This window comes from Tachypleus tridentatus, chromosome 7 (assembly GCF_004210375.1).
Source record: "Tachypleus tridentatus isolate NWPU-2018 chromosome 7, ASM421037v1, whole genome shotgun sequence".
NCBI lineage: Eukaryota > Metazoa > Arthropoda > Merostomata > Xiphosura > Limulidae > Tachypleus > Tachypleus tridentatus.
In genome coordinates this window covers 176,351,109-176,368,496 of record NC_134831.1, presented here as the reverse complement: position 1 = coordinate 176,368,496, position 17,388 = coordinate 176,351,109, and the positions used below count along the sequence as shown (strand labels likewise).

At 35.6% G+C, this 17,388-nt stretch overlaps 1 protein-coding gene across 3 annotated transcripts in view; it reads left to right on the top strand.

The window, feature by feature from the left end:
* The window catches only part of LOC143257339 (fibroblast growth factor receptor-like 1), a 66,556-nt gene that overhangs the window by 14,478 nt on the left and 34,690 nt on the right, over window positions 1–17,388 (top strand). For all 3 annotated transcript variants that reach the window (XM_076515859.1, XM_076515860.1, XM_076515858.1), the window contains exon 3: window positions 11,822–12,106. In XM_076515859.1, the coding sequence (XP_076371974.1) occupies window positions 11,822–12,106 (285 nt within the window). The remainder of the gene's footprint in view (window positions 1–11,821; window positions 12,107–17,388) is intronic.

The window sequence follows — 17,388 nt, the reverse complement described above, 5'->3', positions numbered from 1 at the left end:
TCCTCGTTCACAGAATAAAATATATCCGCAAATTCTAAGAGTTGGCATATGAAATTGATGCTGTTCTGGCGAGTTAAGCCACACGTGCGGGTAACTGGCTAAAAAGATATATACAGACAACCAGTGTCTGGTATGATTTATGTTCCTTCAAAATGAAAGTAAAAACTTGTACGTGAGAAAGGTCGTAAGTCGAAGTCGTTGTACAAGGGTCAAGACTTTGTGAGAATATAACCTGACCCATGACGACCACAGGCGCTGCGTCAAACCAATGTCCTCAGTGATGTCGAGAAACCCACTTGTTGAGAAATTTATATGCAAAAACGGCTCGTTTGGGTTGAGAAAATATTTTACATAGAAGAGCGAACAACGTTTCGACCTTCTATGTAAAATATTTTCTCAACCCAAACGAGCCGTTTTTGCATATAAACCAATGTCCTTATCGCTACAAGGCTTGTTTTTATTAAATCACGTAGTCCTGTCTGGATTAATTCGTTAAGTTCATTATTTAGGTTTCGTAGTATTGCCGGATTAGTGCGTTAAGTTCGGTGTTTAGGTTTCGTAGCATTGCCGGAATAGTGCGTTAAGTTCGGTATTTAGGTTTTGTAGTATTGTCGAATTAATGCGTTAAGTTCGGTGTTTAGGTTTCGTAGTATTGCCGGATTAATGCGTTAAGTTCGATGTTTAGGTTTCGTAGTATTGCCGGATTAATGCGTTAAGTTCGGTATTTAGATTTCGTAGTATTTTCGAATTAATGCGTTAAGTTCGGTGTTCGGTGTTTAGGTTTCGTAGTATTACCGGATTAGTGCGTTAAGTTCGATGTTTAGGTTTCGTAGTATTGCCGGATTAGTGCGTTAAGTTCGGTATTTAGGTTTCGTAGTATTGTCGAATTAATGCGTTAAGTTCGGTGTTTAGGTTTCGTAGTATTGCCGGATTAGTGCGTTAAGTTCGATGTTTAGGTTTCGTAGTATTGTCGGATTAATGCGTCAAATTCGATGTTTAAGTTTCGTATTGTTGTTGGATTTGACTGTTAGGTTCTTCTCGTTAGATCTCATAGTATTGTCGAATGTTAAGTTTGTTCTTTAAGTCTCCAAGTATTGAAAGAAATAGTCAGAAGTGTAAAAGTACAAAGTTTATTGGAAGCCATGATGCAAAGAACTAAATACAGAAAATAAAAAAGCACAAAACATATAGGCTATAAATAGGGTAACACGAAACAGCTTGGTTTGTTTTTTTAAATAAAGCAGCACTGTGCTATCTGTTATTCCACCATGGGGAATCGAACCCCAGTTTTTAGCATTGTAAATTCGTAAGGTTACCTGTTAAATAATAAAAATCTTGATTAGGAACACTTTGAATATAAGGTCAATGTAAATAAACGGGTTAAAATAGAGGGATCGTCTGATACTGTTGTAATTTTGTGGACTTTTTACAAAGGTACTCTACATCGTAAACACTACAGTACAAAGCGCCCAACAGTTTATAAGAACTGGAACGGTTTCAACACAACTGGCAAAACAAATAAAGTCGACATCTGGTTTATAAGTCTCGTTTGTTACCTTTTCAAGTAATTCTAATCGAAGTAGTTTCACACCTCGCCTCTCAGTCAATTTTAGAAGTCGTAATAATTTGTTGAATGTCCCTGCGTGTGAGAATAATGTTGCAGCCCTAGTCTTATCTCCAGAAGAGTTTCTATGGGAATCACGTTTGCAGGAGAGCACGTGACGTCTTTATTTGACATCTGAACTAACTAGCAGTAGGAAACAAAAAGTCACGTAGGGATGAAAGTTGATAGTCCTTCTAGCTATCCAGAATAATGGACAGAGTTCTGGTAGCAGACAGGTTACCTTGACGTCCACATTTGATGGAGTTTCTCGACAACTTGACTTGACAGGTATTTCGGATCGGGAGCGACTCGTCACACGCATCACGACGAGACCACCAGGGGGCTGTTTCTTTGATTGCAAGTCAATAGACTTTGATGAATTAACTTTTGTGTTTCGTGACTCATGTTTCTTCCGAGGCTCAGGTTTCAAGATAATCTGGAAACATTTCTCTTCAGGACCCATAAGGTTGTTTTGTTTCTCTCCGGCGGCAGAAACTAACCAATAACTTACTTGAACGTTCTTCTTTATCGACCTACGTGATCTCTCTTTTTTTGTTTTGTTTTTCCATTTACCAACTGTACCTTTCTCGTTTATATTGTATTTTCTGGTGACAAAGTAAGTAGATTTTTTTCCAAATCTTTTTTCAGTTTGTGACATGTAGATGCCATCAACCTTAACCATCCATGAAGTCCACACTGCATTTTTCTCTTCACCAAACATGAAATCCACATGGTGACCATAGCTACCACTAACCAAGAAAGTAACACTGTGACCCCAGCCTTCACCAAACATGAAATCCACATTGTGACCATAGCTACCACTAACCAATAAAGTAACACTGTGACCCCAGCCTTCACCAAACATGAAATTCAAACTTTTACTTTAATTGCTTGAACCATACCATTAACACGTCTTGACTTTGGTCTATATGAAGTGGCTAAACGGTATATCTGTGGACATAGAACGATAACAACCGGGTTTCAGTACTCGTAGTGGACACAGCACAGGTAGCTTGTTTGTAGTTTTGTGAGTAACTATAAACAAAACTATATGTAGTATAGTGCCTTGCAGGAGTTTTCATCCCTTGAAAAGTTTCCACATTCTATTTTTGTCTAAGCTTGCAATCATGAACCTTTCAAATGGGACTTTATACGTAGAATCTACACAATCTAAAAAGTGCTGCCATTATTTTCAGTTGTATATATATTCAACCCCTTTGCTACAGCAAGCCTAAATCAGTTCAGATGCAAAATATTAGTTGGAAACGTCACAACATTAGTGTAATTTTCTCTGTCTGTGTGTAATTAAGGTGGTTTAAATTGATTTCAGAATAAATGCGTCTGTTCAAACCACAACTCATATAGTGAGACGACAAACCAATCATGAAGACCAATGATAAAGTGGTAGAGAAGGTTAAAAGAAAATTTTAAATTTATTAATTATCACTTTGCGTAGAGTGAAGTCCAACATTGAGAAATGGAATGTGTTTCATACCATCCAGTGATAGAAACTTATAACCTCCACCGTTCGAACCCTCGAGTTATAAGGTTCTTATCACTTTATATTAAGATATCTTGAACTTACGAGTTTTTCTGTTTCTTACCACACAGATCAGTCCACCATTTCAAACTAAGCAGCTGGACAAGCAGGAAACTGGTGATGGATGCAACTGTGAAGCCAACAGTTACCGTAAAATATTTGTAAAATTCCATGTTTGAGATGGAAGTCAGTGTTTATACGTCGACAATATTCGAGTACCTACACAAAGCTGGCATATGTGGGCGAATGGCAAGAAACTAACCATCACTGAAAGAACAAATCGTATTAAATTTCGTATGAAGTTTACAACAAATCATTCAAATTATACTGCAGACACGTGGCAGAATGATTTGTAGTCAGACGAGACAAAAGTTGAGTTTTTTCGTCCAAATTCAAACTGTTGCATGCTCAACACAGGTCTTCACCCAATCAACTCTATCCCATCTGTCAAGCATGGTGGTGGCAGCATCATGTTATGATGGTACAGGTAAACCTAGAGGAAAACCTGCTTGGGTCGATCAAGAACCTAAAACTGGGTCAAAAATTAACATTTCAGCAGGACAACGACCTAAAGCTCAAGGAAACACCGGAGTGGTTTCAATAAAAGAAAGTGAATGTTCTGGACTGGTACAGTCAAAGATCTGACTTGAATCCAACAGAAAATATTTGGCGAGACTTGATAATTGCAGTCCATCAACTTGTCTGAATTGGTCCAATTTTGCCAGGAAGAATGGACAGACATCATACCATCCTATTGTACAAAGATGGTGGAGACCAATCCATCCAAAAAGTAATAATAACCGAAAGTGCTTCCACTGACTTGTGTACCATCAGCATATTTCAGTTTGTATATTTTCTTTGTAGGTTTTGCTGACATTCAGCCTCTTACACACACAAGTGTTAAGTTTGATCATCTGAGTTTTGGATAAAACCAATCATTAACAAATTATTTACATTATTTTTCATCAAAGTATTGCATTACTGGTAGTGGTGAATACTTTTGCAAGGCATTATAGAGAACAAAATAATAATTTAGCACAACTGAAACGCTTATTCTTTATGTCTTGTGCACCCCCCAATACCCATGGCTCACCTACAAGTATGAGAACTTGTAACGCTACAAATTAGGTTTAGGAATTCGTAGTGGGCAGAACATCTACAATGCACTGTTTGGCTTTCTTCCAATAAAAAAAAAATAACTTTATCAGGAGATATATAAATAGTTATGATCAGAGATTATTCAGGATTCGAAACCCACTATCAGTGTCGTAATGTCAACCTCAGATACTTCATATTTTATTAAACCATACAGTGAATCAGACAATGAACCTCATGACTTCTCTTCTGTAACCACAAAACAATCAACGTGACTCTTCTGTAACCACCAAGCAGCTAATATAACTCATCTGTAACCACCGAACTACTAGCATCTTTATCCAACAAATTACGAATATAACTCTTCTGAGACTACCAAATTATTAATATAACTATTATGTACCCACCAAATTACTGACACGACTCTTTCGTAACCACCAAACTACTAATATAACTCTTCTGTGCCCATCAAATTACTAACGTGACTATGCTGTAACTACCAAATTGCCAACATAAATCTTCTGTAACTACCCAATTGGACCATCATGGTCAGGTGGTTAAGGCACTCGATTCGTAATCTGAGAGTCGTGGGTTCGAATCCATGTCACATCAAACATGCTCGCCCTTTCAATGAGGGCATTATAATGTGACGATCAATTCCACTGTTCATTGGTGAAAGAGTAGCCCAAGAATTGGCGTTGGGTGATGGTGACTAACTGCCTTTCCTCTACTCTTTTTATGCTAAATTAAGGACGGCTAGCGCATATAGCCCTCGTGTATCTTTACGCGAAATTCAAACCAAACTATTCAATTACCAACATAACTCTTCTGTAACCACCAAACTACTGACATGACTCTTCTGTAACCACCAAATTACTAACATAACTCTTCTGTAACCACTAAATTACTGACATGACTCTTATGCAACCACCAAATTACTAACATAACTCTTCTGTAACAACCAAATTACTGACATACCTCTTTTATAACCACCAAATTACTAATATTATTCTTCTGTAACCACCAAATTACTAACATACTTCTTTTGTTACTACCAAATTACTGACATACTTGTTTTGTTACTACCAAATTACTGACATACTTCTTTTGTTACTACCAAATTACTGACATACTTCTTTTGTTACCACCAAATTACTAACATGACTCTTCTTTAATCACTAAACTACTAACATAAGTCTTTTGGAACCACTGAACTACTAAGATAACTGTTCTGGAACCACGAATATAGTAACGTGACATTTAATTTGGTCCACACAGTGACATTTGTTCATGAATGCAGATAACACAACCATCCATACATGATTGTTTATTTACAAAATGTTTTTATATATAACATTTAGATCAGTACTGTGTTATATCCCAGCTGGATTGATGGCCCTGGTGTTTGACGAAAGGCCTGGTCGGCAGTGGACGCAGCATAACTATTACATAATAGTTCTATTACTTTAAATGAGTGACTCTTGGAAATACTGAGGTCGTTTGTTCCTGCTGACTGGTCGATTTACCTACCGCAGGAATAACAAGATAAACATGTTGGTTCGAAAGTTCTTGTGAGCGAGAGTAAAGTCCATTAAAACTAAAATAATAAAGAAATAAGTATGTATAAACTGGATGTCCTGGTTTATGTATGGTGTAGAATTACTGTGGTATGTATAAACTGGGTGTCCTGGTTTATGTGTGGTGTAGAATTACTGTGGTATGTATAAACTGGATGTTCTGGTTTATGTATGGTGTAGAATTACTGTGGTATGTATAAACTGGATGTCCTGGTGTACGTATGGTGTAGAATTACTGTGGTATGTATAAACTGGATGTCGTGGTTTATGTGTGGTGTACAATTACTATGGTATGTATAAACTGGATGTTCTGGTTTATGTATAGTGTAGAATTACTGTGGTATGTATAAACTGGATGTTCTGGTTTATGTACAGTGTAGAATTACTATGGTATGTATAAACTGGATGTCCTGGTTTATGTATGGTGTAGAATTACTGTGGTATGTATAAACTGGATGTCCTGGTTTATGTATGGTGTAGAATTACTGTGGTATGTATAAACTGGATGTCCTGGTTTATGTATGGTGTAGAATTACTGTGGTATGTATAAACTGGATGTTCTGGTTTATGTATGGTGTAGAATTACTGTGGTATGTATAAACTGGATGTCCTGGTTTATGTATGGTGTAGAATTACTGTGGTATGTATAAACTGGATGTTCTGGTTTATGTATGGTGTAGAATTACTATGGTATGTATAAACTGGATGTCCTGGTTTATGTATGGTGTAGAATTACTGTGGTATGTATAAACTGGATGTTCTGGTTTATGTATGGTGTAGAATTACTGTGGTATGTATAAACTGGATGTTCTGGTTTATGTATGGTGTAGAATTACTGTGGTATGTATAAACTGGATGTTCTGGTTTATGTATGGTGAAGAATTATTGTGGTATGTATAAACTGGATGTTCTGGTTTATGTATGGTGTAGAATTACTGTGGTATGTATAAACTGGATGTTCTGGTTTATGTATGGTGTAGAATTACTGTGGTATGTATAAACTGGATGTTCTGGTTTATGTACAGTGTAGAATTACTGTGGTATATATAAACTGGGTGTCCTGGTTTATGTGTGGTGTAGAATTACTGTGGTATGTATAAACTGGATGTTCTGGTTTATGTATGGTGTAGAATTACTGTGGTATGTATAAACTGGATGTCCTGGTTTACGTATGGTGTAGAATTACTGTGGTATGTATAAACTGGATGTCGTGGTTTATGTGTGGTGTACAATTACTGTGGTATGTATAAACTGGATGTTCTGGTTTATGTATAGTGTAGAATTACTGTGGTATGTATAAACTGGATGTTCTGGTTTATGTACAGTGTAGAATTACTGTGGTATGTATAAACTGGGTGTCCTGGTTTATGTATGGTGTAGAATTACTGTGGTATGTATGAACTGGGTGTCGTGGTTCATGTATGGTGTAGAATTACTGTGGTATGTATGAACTGGGTGTTCTGGTTTATGTATGGTGTAGAATTACTGTGGTATGTATAAACTGGATGTTCTGGTTTATGTATGGTGTAGAATTACTGTGGTATGTATGAACTGGGTGTCGTGGTTTATGTATGGTGTAGAATTACTATGTAAATGTGAGTTGTACACTAAGTTTGTTATATAATATAAAACTTGAGTGCTATATATAAACCGAACTCGACTATTATACGGGAGATGAAATTTAATGCAAGACCTTTGACATTGTTCCTCTGCTGTACTCGATCACATGTACATCCATGTTTGTTCAAGTCAGAAGGACCACTTCTCTGACGCCCCCTACCGGCTATGATTTATGACGCGATACGAGTATCATGCTCAACCCACATCACTGTACCTTCTTAATAGTCCAGTCCGTCTCCGAATGCTAACCATACCACGCTACTTGTCGAGAATCTGAACAGCAGGTGTCGCTTCTGCGTGTTTTCTGACCTGCGACAGCTCCCCGCTGAAAAGTTCGAATTTTATTGGGGTACATAAATAATATCTGTTTTGTGTGGTTGCACCAGAAATTTCTCACTCATTGTGCCTGCAGATTATAAACCCGAGTTGAGAAAGTAACCTTCTCTGCGTGATCTAAATAGTTCTATCTCATTCTGAAATACTTTGTTTTTGAAACTTGCACATGTCGATAAATAATTCGAAATTTCGTAATTCGTTTTAGAAAATCTATCTTCCTTCGTTACTGACTCCACTGTTTATCTTTGTTCGTTGTATTTTTGTGTTGTTTCATGTTTTAATGCTGTTTATCTATTTACGTGTCTGTTTATGAACCCTTTTATCTTCTCTTTTTGTTGCTGTTTATCTACCTGTATTTTTATATTTTTATTTTACGGTTAACCCATCTGCTTGTCTGTTAACATATTGTTTATATTATCTTTATGTTGTTTTTATCTATTTGAAAGTCTGTTTATGTACTGTTTTCTCTAGTGCTTAGTTTATACAAAAACAAGTACCCGATCTTTAATGTTAACGAGAATGGATGACATGTGTTGGAACATGGTTTATGCGTTAAGGTTATGTGTTGATAACAGTTTATACGTAAAGGATAGTTATGTGTTGATAACAATTTATATGTAAAGGTTAGTTATATGTTGATAACACTTTTTATATTTTAGGGTTAGTTATATGTTTAGCACATAGCCCGATGTGGTTTCGCTATAAGAAAAAAATCATAGCTATGTGTTGATAACACTTTTTATACGTTAGGGTTAGTTATGTGTTGATAATACTTTTTATACTTTAGGTTTAGTTATGTGTTGATAACACTTTTTATACGTTAGGGTAAGATATGTGTTGATAATACTTTTTATACTTTAGGGTTAGTTAGGTGATTAGCAGATAGCCCGATGTGGTTTTGCTTTTAGAAAAAAAATACATAGCTATGTGTTAATACTTTTTATACGTTAGAGTTAGTTATATGTTGATAACACGTTTTATACGTTAGGGTTGGTTATGTGTTGATAACATTCTACAGTCTGGGATGAGGTAAATATTGAAGCTGACTATGTCAGTTACATATCAGTGTCTGAATTAAATAGTTTCTGGTTCAAAACAAAAAACGGTTAGAATTAATCACTGGCGTGATCTTCTCGTATATTACCGTTCAGTTCGGACGTGAGCCGATCGCTAGTGTGCCCAATTTGTGAATCCTCGTGTCTGTAATTCGGTTCCGTCATGCAAAACTGTTAATCACGGTTAAAGCTAACACCGTGTTTCTCCGAAAATAAGACAGGGCTTATATTAATTTTCACTCCAAAATATGACACTATGGCTTATTTTCGGGGATGTCTTATTTTGATATATTAAAAAAATGAAGTTACAAAGTAAAACTATTAAACTAACCATTTAAAATAAACTATTATTAAACTATTAAACTAACTGATTAATACTTAAACAAACTAATTAACTAACTATTAAACTAATTAATAAATTATTTTTTTTATTTCTTTCCTCTTCCTGCCACTCTTGACAAGGGCTTATTTTAAGGGTATGGCTTATATTAAAACTATCCCCAAAAATCACACTAGGTCTTATTTTATGGGTAGGTCTTATTATCGGAGAAACACGGTAGTAGGAAGGGTTCACAAGCTGCCGTCTGTGGTCGAAATTAGAGACAGATTTCGCAACGGGATATCTAACCCTTTCGTTCTTACTATCCTGTGTCTGTCTTTACATCTGTCTATACATCTTTGTCTTTACGTTTTACCGATTACTTTTTTCACTTCCATAAAAAAAAATAGCCAGGTTAACTACATGTTGTTGTCTTTAGTTTGGGTTTAATAGTGGTTAACTACATGTTGTTGTCTTTAGTTTGGGTTTAATAGTGGTTAACTACGTGTTGTTGTCTTTAGTTTGGGTTTAATAGTGGTTAACTACGTGTTGTTGTCTTTAGTTTGGGTTTAATAGTGGTTAACTACATGTTGTTGTCTTTAGTTTGGGTTTAATAGTGGTTAACTACATGTTGTTGTCTTTAGTTTGGGTTTAATAGTGGTTAACTACATGTTGTTGTCTTTAGTTTGGGTTTAATAGTGGTTAACTACATGTTGTTGTCTTTAGTTTGGGTTTAATAGTGGTTAACTACATGTTGTTGTCTTTAGTTTGGGCTTAATAGTGGTTAACTACATGTTGTTGTCTTTAGTTTGGGTTTAATAGTGGTTAACTACATGTTGTCTTTAGTTTGGGTTTAATAGTGGTTAACTACATGTTGTCTTTAGTTTGGGCTTAATAGTGGTTAACTACATGTTGTCTTTAGTTTGGGTTTAATAGTGGTTAACTACATGTTGTGTTTGGTTTGGGTTTAATACTGGTTACATACATGTTGTGTTTGGTTTGGGTTTAATAGTGGTTGTATACATGTTTTGTTTGGTTTGGGTTTAATAGTGGTTATATACATGTTGTGTTTGGTTTGGGTTTAATTGTGGTTATATACATGTTGCTGTGTTTGGTTTGGGTTTAATAGTGGTTATATACATGTTGCTGTGTTTGGTTTGGGTTTAATACCAGTTAACTACATGTTGTTGTGTTTGGTTTGGGTTTAATACCAGTTAAGTACATGTTGTTGTGTTTGGTTTGGGTTTAATAGTGGATATATACATGTTGTGTTTGGTTTTGGTTTAATAGTGGTTATATACATATTGTGTTTGGTTTGGGTTTAATAGTGGTTATATGCATGTTGTTGTGTTTGGTTTGGGTTTAATAATATCTCACGTTTCATTAAGACGTGTTTTTTAACCATGACAATCACCCATTAAACTGATATATACTATATTAAAACTAATATAGTATACGTGTACAATACGGGCTGTACAATCCACTCTTTTCTTTTATATTTCGTCTCCACGTGTTCAATACGTTCAGTTATTAACCACCTATTCTCAGAAAATATTTAATTAAACCAGTTGTTGTTGTTTTTTTGTCCTTGCGCGTCTTTCATAGATTTTATAGCAAATAACATGCGTGCATACACCCTATCTTTGGACGGAACTCGTGCGGACCGTTCTCCAATCCGCTTCATTTGTTCTTCGCATTTCTGTTCGTTATAGAATGTGCGGTATTTTTCTTGAAGATGGGGAAGGGAAACGTGTCTGAAAGAAGGGGTGATATTTATCCCCACTATGGAAGGTATTGTCGGTTACGTTTATGAGCACGAAATCAGTTCGTAACGTCACCCTATCTTTATTATTTACAGAGACAGTTGACGATTCTATTGTTGTTGTTGTTAATATTTTCAACGTTTTATAAAAGAACGAAGCAAGATAAGCTGAATCAATTGAACCGCTATGATCTCGTTTGGCAGTGATGACAAGTAGTCTGAGGAAAGAATCAGTTTATCGAAGACGTGAGGAACACTCTTTAACTTATTTATATACTTTATGACTTCCCGTGGGACAGTGGTAAGTTTAAGGACTTACAAAGCTAAAATCCGAGGTTCGTTTCCCCGCGAGTGACACAATGTTACTTTCTTCTAAATACCCTCCCTTTCTCCACCTCCACCACCTTTCGAGATTGTATGACTTTATATTGGATAACGTGAAATTTCACCTTCGAAAACTCAGAAAATTCTTCTCAGTTCCAGAGTGGGCAACGAACCGGAACAGTTTTTGTAATGTGATAAGTCTCATCCGTAATGTGACCGTGAAACATGTTATAGATCTGATCACACTTTACGGAGTTATAAATCCAAAATGGAAAAGTGCCTATCTGTCGATTTTCCCATACGGTCATTCCATCTTGTTTAAAATTCTATTGTACATTGGTTCCTTTGTTTTGAAGATACCCGCACGGAAACAGACAGACACATTGTTTGACAAAACGTAGGAGCCATAACGTATTTCTAGTTCGTAATAGATTGATGGTAGGAAATGATAGAAGTGAACAGGACTTGGCAGGAACCACGAAAAGTCTTATTTTTGAACGTTTTATGAAAAATTAGAAAGAGGAAGCACACGCCGCCAACCTTCGTGAAAAGTGAATGATTTAAATGTTTTAAAACTTGTCTTTGTTTAGGCCCGCCTCGTCCACTACCGAAACTCAACAACCCACCTCAGATTGTTCCAGCTGGTTCAAATGTCAAATTATCGTGTCCAGTTCAAGATGACCACAGCACCTTGTTTTTTGAGTGGTATAAGGATGGCCAACAGCTCACGACCCTTGGTAGTAACCACTTTCGGGTTACTAACCGTGGTACCCTTAAAATCACTGGGACAGTTGGAGAGGACACAGGTCTATACATCTGTGAAGCAGTAAATGGTTTTGGTAAAGTTTCAACGAACGTGTCACTTATAGTTCTAGGTAAGAATTCTCATGTTATTTTATATCCGTTTCTATCTCTCTGTCATAATGCATGTGTTTCATCTACCTTGGTGCTTTTCTATGCTTATTTTTCACCTTTCACCCCATCTTTTATTCCCCATATTTCTGTCAATGTATGTGTTATGTTTCATTTAGCAATTCGTAAATTCGTTGGTATTTAATTTTCAAATTTTTTTATATTTCACTTATTCAATTATCGGAAATGTACAACCAAAGAACTCGGATATCATAAGTGATCATTAATAAATCGTTTAACTTCTTACACTGTTTATTAAATTGAGTTTCATGCAACAACCTTATGTTGCTAGATACTGCAGGAAGTCAAACACTATATGTCTGTAGAAGTTCTTATACAACTTCATGTTCAGTTTCTTGTAACAACCTAATGTTGCTACATATTGCAGAAAGTCAATCACTATATGTCTGTAGAAGTTCTTACACAACTTCATGTTGAGTTTTCTGTAACAACCTAATGCTGCTACATACTGCACGAAGTCAATCACTATATGTATGTAGATGTTCCTGTATAACTTCATGTTGAGTTTCTTGTAACAACCTAATAATGCTACATACTGAAGGAAGTCAATCACAATGTCTGTAGATGTTCCTACACAACTTCATGTTGATTTTCTTCTAACAAACTAATGTAGCTACATACTACAGGAAGTCAATCACTATATATCTGTAAAATTCTTACACAATCTCATGTTGAGTTTTTTGTAACAAACAAATGTTTTCAAATACTGCAGGAAGTCAATTACTATATGACTGCAGAAGTTCCTATACATCTTCATCTTGAGTTTTTTGTAACAACTTAATGTTGCTACATACTGCAGGAAGTCAACCACTATATGTGTGTAGAAGTTCCTACAGAACTTCATGTTGAGTTTCTTGTAACAACCTAATGTTGCTACATAGTGCAGGAAGTCAATCACAATATGTCTGTAGATGTTTCTACACAACTTCATGTTGACTTTCTTGTAACAACATAATGTTGCTACATACTACAGGAAGTCAATCACTATATGTCTGTAGAAGTTCTTACACAACTTCATGTTGAGTTTTTTCTAACAAATTAATGTTGCTACATACTGCAGGAAGTCAATCACTATATGTCTGCAGAAGTTCCTGTACAACTTCATCTTGAGTTTCTTGTAACAACCTAATGTTGCTACATACCCAGGAAGTCCACACTATTTGTCTGTAGAAGTTTTGTACAACTTCATGTTGAGTTTCTTGTAACAACCTAATGTTGCTACACACTGCCTGAAGTTAATCACTATATGTCTGTAGAAGTTCTAACACAACTTCATGTTGAGTTTCTTGTAACAACCTAATGTTGCTACATACTACAGGAAGTCAATCACTATATGTCTGTAGAAGTTCTTACACAACCTCATGTTGAGTTTTTTCTAACAAACAAATGTTTCTACATACTGCAGGAAGTCAATCACTATATGACTGCAGAAGTTCTGTACAACTTCATCTTGAGTTTTTGTAACAACCTAATGTTGCTACATACTGCAGGAAGTCAACCACTATATGTCTGTAGAAGTTATCACACAACTTTATGTTGAGATTCTTGTAACAACCTAATGTTGGTACATACTGCAGGAAGTCAACCACTATATATCTGTAAAAGTTAGAAGTTCCTACAGAACTTCATGTTGAGTTTCTCGTAACAACCTAATGGTGTTACATACTGCAGGACGTCAATCACTATATCTCTAGAAATTCCTGTACAACTTCATGTTGACTTTCTTGTAACAAAATAATGTTGCTACATACTGCAGGAAGTCAATCACTATAAGTCTGTAGAAGTTCCTACACAACTTCATGTTGAGTTTGTTGTAACAACCTAATGTTGCTAGAAACTGCAGGAAGTCAATCACTATATGTATGTAGATGTTCCTATACAACTTCATGGTGACATTCTTGTAACAACCTCATCTTGGTAAATACTGGAGGAAGTTAATCACCATATGTCAGAAGAAGTTCTTACACAACTTCCTGTTGAGTTTCTTGTAACTACATAATGTTGCTACACACTTCAGGAAGTAAATCACTATATGTATGTAGATGTTACTGTACAACTTCATGTTGAGATTCTTCTAACAAACTAATGTTGCTACATACTGCAGGAAGTCAATCACTATATGTCTGTAGATGTTACTGTACAACTTCATGTTGACTTTCTTTTAACAACCTAATGTTGCAACATACTACAGGAAGTCAATCACAATATGTCTCTACAAGTTTCTGTACAACTTCATGTTTAGATTTTTGTAACAACCTAATGTTGCTGCACACTTCAGAAAGTAAATCACTATATGTATGTAGATGTTACTGTACAACTTCACGGTGAGATTCTTGTAACAAACTAATGTTGCTACATACTGCATCAAGTCAATCAGGATATGTCTGCAGAAGTTCTAACACAACCTCATATTGAGTTTTTTGTAACAATCTAATCTTTCTACATATTGCAGAAAGTCAATCACTATATAACTGCAGAAGTATCTGTACAACTTCATCTTGAGTTTTTTGTAACAACCTAATGTTGCTACATACTGCATGAAGTCCACACTATATGTCTGTAGAAATTATTACACTACTTCATGTTGAGTTTCTCGTAAAAACCTAAAGCTGCTACAAATTACAGGAAGTCAACCAATATATGGCTGTAAAAGTTCCTGTAAAACTTTATGTTGAGTTTCTTCCAACAACTTAATGTTTCTCCATACTGTATGAAGTCAATCACTATATGTTTACAGAAGTTCTCACACAACTTCATGTTGAGTTTCTGGTAACAATCTTATATTGCGACATTCTGCATGAAGTCAATCGCTATATGTCTGTAGAAGTTCTTACACAACTTGATGTTGAGTTTCTTGTAACAACCTGATGTTGCTACATACTGCAGAAAGTCAATCACTGTATGTCTGTAGAAGTTCTTCACAACTTCATGTTGAGTTTCTTGTAACAACCTAATATTTCTACACACTGCAGGAGGTCAGTCACTATATGTCTGTAGAAGTTCGTGTACAACCTCATGTTGAGTTTTTCTAACAAACAAATGTTTCTACATACTGCAGGAAGTCAATTCCTATATGACTGCAGAAGTTCCTGTACAACTTCATCTTGAGTTTCTTGTAACAACCTAATGTTGCTACATACTCCATGAAGTCCACACTATTTGTCTGTAGAAGTTATTACACAACTTCATGTTGAGTTTCTCGTAACAACCTAATGATGCTACATACTGCAGGAAGTCAATCACTATATCTCTCTAGAAATTCCTGTACAACTTCATGTTGACTTTCTTGTAACAAAATAATGTTGCTACATACTTCAGGAAGTCAATCAGTATAAGTCTTTTGATGCTGCTACACAACTTCAAGTTGATTTTCGTCTAACATCTAATGTTACTACAATTGCAGAAAGTCAATTATTATATGTCTGTGGAACTTCCTCTACAACTTGATGTTGAGTATCTTCCAACAACCTAATGTTTCTCCATACTGTATGAAGTAACTCACACTATGTGTGTAGTAGTTTCTGCACAAATTCATGTTGAGTTTCTTGTAAAAACCTAATAGTTCTACACACTGCAGGAAGTCAATCACTGTATGTCTGTAGAAGTTCTTACACAACTTCATGTTGAGTTTCTCGTAACAACCTAATATTTCTACACACTGCAGGAGGTCAGTCACTATATGTCTGTAGAAGTTCGTGTACAACCTCTTGTTGAGTTTTTTCTAACAAACAAATGTTTCTACATACTGCAGGAAGTCAATTCCTATATGACTGCAGAAGTTCCTGTACAACTTCATCTTGAGTTTCTTGTAACAACCTAATGTTGCTACATACTCCATGAAGTCCACACTATTTGTCTGTAGAAGTTATTACACAACTTCATGTTGAGTTTCTCGTAACAACCTAATGATGCTACATACTGCAGGACGTCAATCACTATATCTCTCTAGAAATTCCTGTACAACTTCATGTTGACTTTCTTGTAACAAAATAATGTTGCTACATACTGCAGGAAGTCAATCACTATAAGTCTGTAGAAGTTCCTACACAACTTCATGTTGAGTTTGTTGTAACAAGCTAATGTTGCTACAAACTGCAGGAAGTCAATCACTATATGTATGTAGATGTTCTATACAACATCACGGTGACATTCTTGTAACAACCTCATCTTGGTAAATACTGGAGGAAGTTAATCACCATATGTCAGAAGAAGTTCTTACACAACTTCATGTTGAGTTTCTCGTAACAACCTAATATTTCTACATACTGCAGGAAGTCAATGACTATATGACTGCAGAAGTTCCTGTACAACTTCATCTTGAGTTTCTTGTAAGAACCTAATGTTGATACATACTGCATGAAGTCCACACTATTTGTCTGTAGAAGTTATTACACAACTTTATGTTGAGTTTCTTGTGAAAACTTAATCTTGCTACAAACTGCAGGAAGTCAATCACTGTATGTATGTAGATGTTCCTATACAACTTCATGGTGAGATTTTTGTAACAACCTCATCTTAGTACATACTGGAGGAAGTCAATCACTATATGTCAAAAGAAGTTCTTACACAACTTCATGTTCAGTTTCTCATAACAACCTTATGTTGCTACATACTACATGAAGTCAATCACTATATGTATGTAGATGTTACTGTACAACTTCACGGTGAGATTCTTGTAACAAACTAATGTTGCTACATACTGCATGAAGTCAACATTATATGTCTGTAGAAGTTCTTACACAACTTCATGTTGAGATTCTTGTAACAACCTAATATTTCTACACACTGCAAGAAGTCAATCACTGTATGTTTGTAGAAGTTCTTTCACAACTTCATGTTGAGATTCTTGTAACAACCTAATGTTGCTACAACTTGCAGGAAGTCGATCACTATATGTCTCTAGACATTCTAACATAACTTCATGTTGAATTTCTTGTAACAACATAATGTTGCTACATACTGCAGGAAGTAAACCACTATATGTCTGTAGAAGTTCCTACAGAACTTCATGTTGAGTTTCTTGTAAAACCTAATGATGCTACATACTGCAGGACGTCAATCATTATATGTCTCTAGAAATTCCTGTACAACTTCATGTTGACTTTCTTCAAACAAAATAATGTTGCTACATACTGCAGGAAGTCAATCACTATATGTCTGTAGAAGTTCCTATACAACTTCATGGTGACATTCTTGTAACAACCTCATCTTGGTACATACTGGA